This window comes from Sitophilus oryzae, unplaced genomic scaffold, assembly GCF_002938485.1.
Source record: "Sitophilus oryzae breed Bouriz unplaced genomic scaffold, Soryzae_2.0 scaffold_1794_pilon_pilon, whole genome shotgun sequence".
NCBI classification, from domain to species: Eukaryota; Metazoa; Arthropoda; class Insecta; order Coleoptera; family Curculionidae; genus Sitophilus; species Sitophilus oryzae.
In genome coordinates, this window is record NW_022146495.1 from 72059 (window position 1) to 78605 (window position 6547).

General features: G+C 34.0%; 1 protein-coding gene across 1 annotated transcript; it reads left to right on the forward strand.

Moving 5' to 3' along the window:
* The first annotated feature begins 3258 nt into the window (after positions 1-3258).
* LOC115882640 (tigger transposable element-derived protein 1-like) lies at positions 3259-4947 on the forward strand. The gene has a single exon (XM_030900831.1). It carries the CDS (start codon positions 3259-3261, stop codon positions 4945-4947), a length of 1689 nt encoding a protein of 562 aa, XP_030756691.1.
* Positions 4948-6547: the final 1600 nt, after the last annotated feature.

Sequence of the window (6547 nt, forward strand, 5' to 3'; positions counted from 1 at the left end):
AATAAATGGTATGAGCTACTAACAAAAATTGGGGAGGCAAAATAAGTTATATGAAAAAACGGTGCATTTGCTATTTAATTTTTAATTAAAAATTCCGCAATTTAATCATCGTCGAAAGTTTATTTAAACATGGCTATTTTTCTAATGGTTTTATTATGTATTATCGCAATTATTTCCATGCGATAGACAGAATAGAAAACATCCTTTATGCGTATTTCGCCACTGCACTGCAAGAAAATCTACAAAATAAAATAATTATTTTTTTAAGCGATAGCCTCTAAAAGAAAAATAAAAGAGGCTTTTTTAATTCAATCTAATAAAAATAAATGTATTGCTCATGCATCTGTAGATGTTAGTAATGTGTGGCTATCGCTTCTTTGATTTTAAAGAACAATAGATACAACATGATAAATAAATATAACTAACGTAAAATTTAAAAATAATCATACAGAAAGTTTGGGGCTTTTTGGTTTTACCTTATTAAGTAATTGTTATCAGGCAGTAGTTGTTAATTTTGAAGTTTAAATATCAAGTTAAAATGTCATTTTAACAGAACGTCAACGGTTTCTTGTAAACGTATCTGTTTTAAAAAAGTAAAGTGTTCTCGAGTAGTTGAATTTAAATATTTTAAATAGTTTTTTTCTTTATTCCTTGTATTTTTTGCTTCCGACGACGGAAAGAGATAACTTTCCGAAACGTTAAGCATTTTTTTTTCTTTGTTAGGCAAATTTGTATTACTGTGAACATAACTTCTGACAAGCAGCGTCCGTTTAGGTTTAACGCCAGAAGTGTTTACAAAAAATAACTATTTTATTTTGTAGATTTTCTTGCAGTGCAGTGGCGAAATAACCATAAAGGATATTTTTTGGAAAGATGAATCCGCCACATGGGCTGTACAAAAAAAAAGACATTTTTTAGAAAAAAAAGACATTTTTTGACACAAGAATACCTTTGGTGCTACAATAGAAAAAAGTGGTATACTGATGCTTTCAGAACCAAAACAGAAACAGGGATAGGAGCATTTGGGCCGAAATCTAAATACTCCGAATCAATAGGCTCCTACCCAAGCATTCTTAAGCCAGAAATGTACGCTATCGACGATGATAAAGATGCGCACAACTTATCTTAGATAGGTACTATTGGAAATAGGAGATAACAATCTTATCCGATAGTCAAGAAGTCTTAAGCTTGATTTTCATGCATCCGTTATCTGGCGATACGATGATACGATATTAATGTTATTGGTTGAATTTAAAGACTTCGATTGGTGAGAAAATTACGCAGTTTTTAAATTTATTGCATTTTCATGCCTCCATTCATCAGATATACGATTTGCTTGTGATTGGTGTCAATTTATATTTTCATTTCCATAACGATTTCACTGTTTTTCTTATAGTCTAAGAGATTATTATTTTAAACTCGTGAACGGAGTGCGGACCGTCTGGCTGCCGGCAGACGTTGCATTCACCACTGCGCATCATATCTGTATTCAACATCTGTTCACTACTGCGCATCACAAATTCGCCCTGTATTTCAGGAACTAAGGAGGCTAGGACAAACATACTTATGTGTAGCATATTTAGTTTCATAAAAACGTAACAAAGTAATATAAAAAATCGCATCATTGTATCTCTACTCATAAACGATAAATCTCATAAAACACACGAAACTGGGATACCCTTTACAGATGTGATGCGCAGTAGTGAACCGCAGCAGTCTAATGGTAGCCAGACGGCCCGCACTTTGGTGAGAAGAGCATAACAAAAGATATATTAAAAAAACAGTTTTCTTAAAGTTCTCGTTTTCCCGACGTTTTATTAAGGTTAGATTAAATTTGTCAAAAAGTGCCATAAACTTAATAGTTTTTACCCTCAAAATTTCATTCAAATCGCTAAAAGCACTTAGCAGAAAATATTTTGCGTGCCCTTCTGTAAACTTCTTTATTACAATCAATGTAATAAATTGAAAAAAAAAAGATTTTAACCCCCTGTAGCTACGAAACAAAGCAGAATCGGACCTATACAGGGTATCCCAGAAATAGTGCAAATATTTTAACTGGTAGTATAGTTCGACCCCAGAAACACGCCTATGAGGTTTTTCCGCAAATTTTTTTTTTGAAAATTTGAATTTTTTTGAAAAATTTGGAATTTTTTTTAGTTTTTAGTTAAAAAACATAATTTCTTGATAATATGGCAACATAGGTATTAGATTAAATTTGCAAGAAAGAAAATTTAGACAAGATCCAGTTGTGCTCAAAACTTTAGCAACAAATCATTTTTTTTGCAAATTTTCGAAGTAAAATAACTCCGTTATTTTGGACTTATTTGGAAAACGATAAAGAGAAAATGTGTTTCTTTTATCGAGATCTACCACCCCTTACAATACTTGCAATTATTTCTGGGACACCCTGTATTAATATAAAAAATCTTATTTTTACGTGAGGAACCACCCCACGAGAAATGGCTCATATTTTTTGGAACACTCTGTTTAAGTATGTGGAAATAAAAATGTATTTTTATTGTGGGGCATCCTAAATCCATACATTGCACATCAAAAGGTACTGTATACTGTATAACTTAAATATGTTGTATACTTTTTGCCAGCCCCTGTAGATTCACATTATGTACATTTATTAATGAAAGCACTCCTATATTAATAAACGGTTTTACTGTTACCTGTTAAAATTTCTTCACAAAACAGTTATTAAAATAATAATTTGCATCTAAATCTACAATAAAATGGAAGAATCAGTTACTTAAATATATTTGTTTAATAAGGACCCGTTAGAGGCCTCCCATATTTCATTTACGTTGACTTTAAATATTTGCCTTTAATTCTAAGGCGTTCTTGAAGACGGGGTATGTGTGTACAAAAGGTTTAGCTAACAAAAGTCGTGTGATTTTAAGGGTACTTAACAAAATGTAAACTTGGAGTACTTTCAAAGATAACTCGAGGAGCCGCTTGAGTGCAAATTGTTTGCAAAGATTTATACAGTAATACCCCGACTTACGCTACCTCGACTTACGCGAATTCGGAGTTACGCGATTTAATTTTCTCGTCTATTCGTTTTTTGTTTGAACGCCGTGCAGTCAAGGTCAAGCGGCGGCGTTTGTTTCTGACTCCCCCCGCCCGCATTATTATTCGTTCAGTTTACAACAAGCACATACGTGTAGTGCGGAATCGGCGCGTAGGTACATAAGTTACGATTTTGTGTTTTTTTGTGCGTTGTGCGACGACCTGAGATATTTACTAAGTACTATGGCATCCAAACGAAGTAGAACCGACTCTTTTGCTTTAAACAAGAAGAGAAAAACATTATCTTTGGAGTGTAAACTTAACATTATTAAAGACTACGATGCAAAAATAAAAATTTGTGATTTAGCGAAGAAGTATGAACTTCCGGAATCGACAGTCAGATCAATTACGAAAAGTAAAGAAAAAATTCTCGAAGCTGTGAAAAATGCTCAGTCTTTGAATTCAAGCATCATTCGTAAACGGCATGGTATTATCGCTGAAATGGAAACATTGTTAAAATTATGGTGTGATAATCAAGTAAGTGTGAAAAATTGTCCTATTGATCAGAACACGGTGTGCTTTCAAGCTAAACAAATTTTTGAGAAATTAAAAGAAGAAGCTGGGGAGATGGCTAAAGATGAAACGTTTAAAGCCAGTAACGGTTGGTTCAGCCGGTTCAAAAGTCGCTGTAACTGGCATAGCATTGCAGAAAGTGGAGAGGCGGCAAGTGCAGATAAAGAGGCAGCATCTCTCTATCCAGAGAAACTCAAAGCTATGATAAATGAAGGTGGCTATACCAGCCAAACCATATTCAACGTAGATGAAACTGGCCTATTTTGGAAGAAGATGCCTAAAAGAACTTTTATTGCGCGTGAAGAGAAAACTTTTCCAGGTTTTAAGGCCGCCAAAGATCGATTGACAGTGATGCTTGGCGCGAATGCAGCTGGTGACTTTAAATTAAAACCTCTCTTAGTTTATCGCTCGGAAAATCCAAGAGCATTGAAAAACAAATCTAAAGCTGGTTTGCCCGTGATTTGGAAGTCGAATCGTAAAGCTTGGGTGACGGCCTCCCTTTTTGAAGACTGGTTTGGTCATCACTTCATACCTGAAGTCGAACGTTATTGCCAGTCTAAACAAATCCCGTTTAAAGTGATGCTATTAATCGACAACGCGCCAGGTCATCCTCCTGCTACTTTAACTAGTTTCGACCCACGTGTGAAAGTTGAATTTTTGCCACCAAATACAACCAGCTTGCTTCAACCGATGGACCAGGGCGTTATCAAAACATTCAAAGCTTATTACACGAGACGATCGTTTGCACATCTGCATGAAGCTATGAGACAAAACAACGAGCTCTCTGTTAAAGAATTTTGGAAACAATTCAACGTTTTAGAAGCAGTGAGAATCATTGGAGAATCTTGGAATGAAATTTCACAAAAAACTTTAAATGGCGTCTGGAAAAAACTCTGTCCATTTTTTTTCTCCACTATGACTCAGGCGGAATTAGTGTCAGGGCCTGATGAAATTTGCAATGTGATCAAAGACGTTGTCGAACTTGGTAGACAAATAAATTTAGAAGTGGATAGTGATGATGTTCAAGAGCTGTTGGATTCACACAATGAGGAGCTTACAATTGATGAGCTCATAACAATGCGTGAACAAGAGGAAGAAATTGATAATCATGATTCTTTGGATCCAGTTCAATTAGAAGATCAAATGACAGTTGGAAACTTGACAGAAGCCCTCAGTTCGATTGAAAAAGGGTTAACAATTTTGGAAAGCATAGACTCCAATGAAGAGCGCAGTTTTGTTACAAAACATGGAATAAAAAAATTACTAGGATGCTACGAGGAGATATTACGGGAGAAGAAAAAATCATTGACTCGTCAGACGACTTTGTTACAATTTATGAAACCTTCTACATCAAAATAACTTCGGATTGTGTTTATACACTCTATTAATATAGTTTGTATATTGTATTGTCATATTATTTAGAATTAGATACTAATTATTTCCTAAATTATTGTTTTATTTAGTCTCCAGTCCCAATTAAACATACTTTGTATGTCTTTATATGCAAAATTGTACCCCGACTTACGCGAATTCGACTTACGCGGATAGCGCTCAGTCCCACCTATCGCGTAAGTCCGGGGTATTACTGTACTTCACTAAAAATCTCACACTTTATAAATCGTCGTGGACATACGTTTCGCTTATGAGAAAGAAAAATAGGTAGATCGTTTCAAAACTAAATATAAATAAGCAGTTTTATACCGGGTGCGTCTCAAAAGTAACCCCTACAACTTTTTTAATTTTGCAGATAAAAAATCGTTGTTTGTATGTTAGTACATGACATAAATTAGGATTGAATGACGTATTCACCTGTTTCACCGGAAATGACTACAACTTATGATTTTTAAATGGTACCCTTGGTATTTTGTTACTTTCAATTAGAAAATGACACTCTGAATAGAATGACATATCATATGTCAACTTTTGACATTCTTAAAAAAATCATATTTTATGACATCTATTCAGAGTGTCATTTTCTATCGAATAAAGTACAAAAATACCGATGGTGCCATTTAAAATCTCAAAAGTTGTAGTCAGTTCCGGTGAAACAGGAAGTGACCGAAAATAATTGAATACTTCAATCGATTCTAATTTATGTCTTATACTAATATACCAAATCTCGTTTTTTATCTAAAAAAAATAAAAAAGTTATAGAGGGGAGCCACTTTTGAGACGCACCCGGTATAATGTCTTTTGCCTTATGAACAGTTACGTAAAATGGTAGTACAAAAGAGGTACTTAATGCAATACAGGCAAAAGCCAGAAAGCTGGATATTGTTATTTAATTTTATTTGTATCTGCGTTTTTTCTTTATTCACTTGGCCTTTTGTTTGTTTCTTCTTTTTTTGTTATTTGCTTCTTTAATTTTTGATTAATTTATTGTGTTAATGATTATTTTTTGCTGTTTTATGATGTAATGCTACTTATTAAACCATTATCCTAAGAAAAATATTTTTTATTTATTTATACATATTATTTACCATAGTACCTAGCTGTAATTAGGTAGGTACTTACATGTTAATATAAAAAAAAAACATATATTGATATGACGGGAGATGCACTAATATCTCACCGACACTTTACGACATCGTCTATTGATATTGAACAAGTTTTACTTGCCGTATCGGTGAGAACCAGCCCCTGGACAGCCCACCTGATGAAGAGTAGGCCCAGAAATCGGCTGTGGGAGTGGAGCTAACCAAGCTCTTAAGCTCTTTAGCTTAACCAAGCTCTCCCCCCTTTACGACAAGCAAAACAATTTTCTTTTTACTTTTTATTTTTTTTCTCTACTTTCGATTTTTCGAAATTAGAAAAAATACACAGCTAAAGGCAAAAAAATATAATTTATTAATATACACTAAAGCTGTAAGAATTTTGTTCATTTCACTTCAAAACATATATTTAGGTATAATATTGAGTTATTGACTTCCCCCCCCAGGCATGAATTCTGGATACGCCA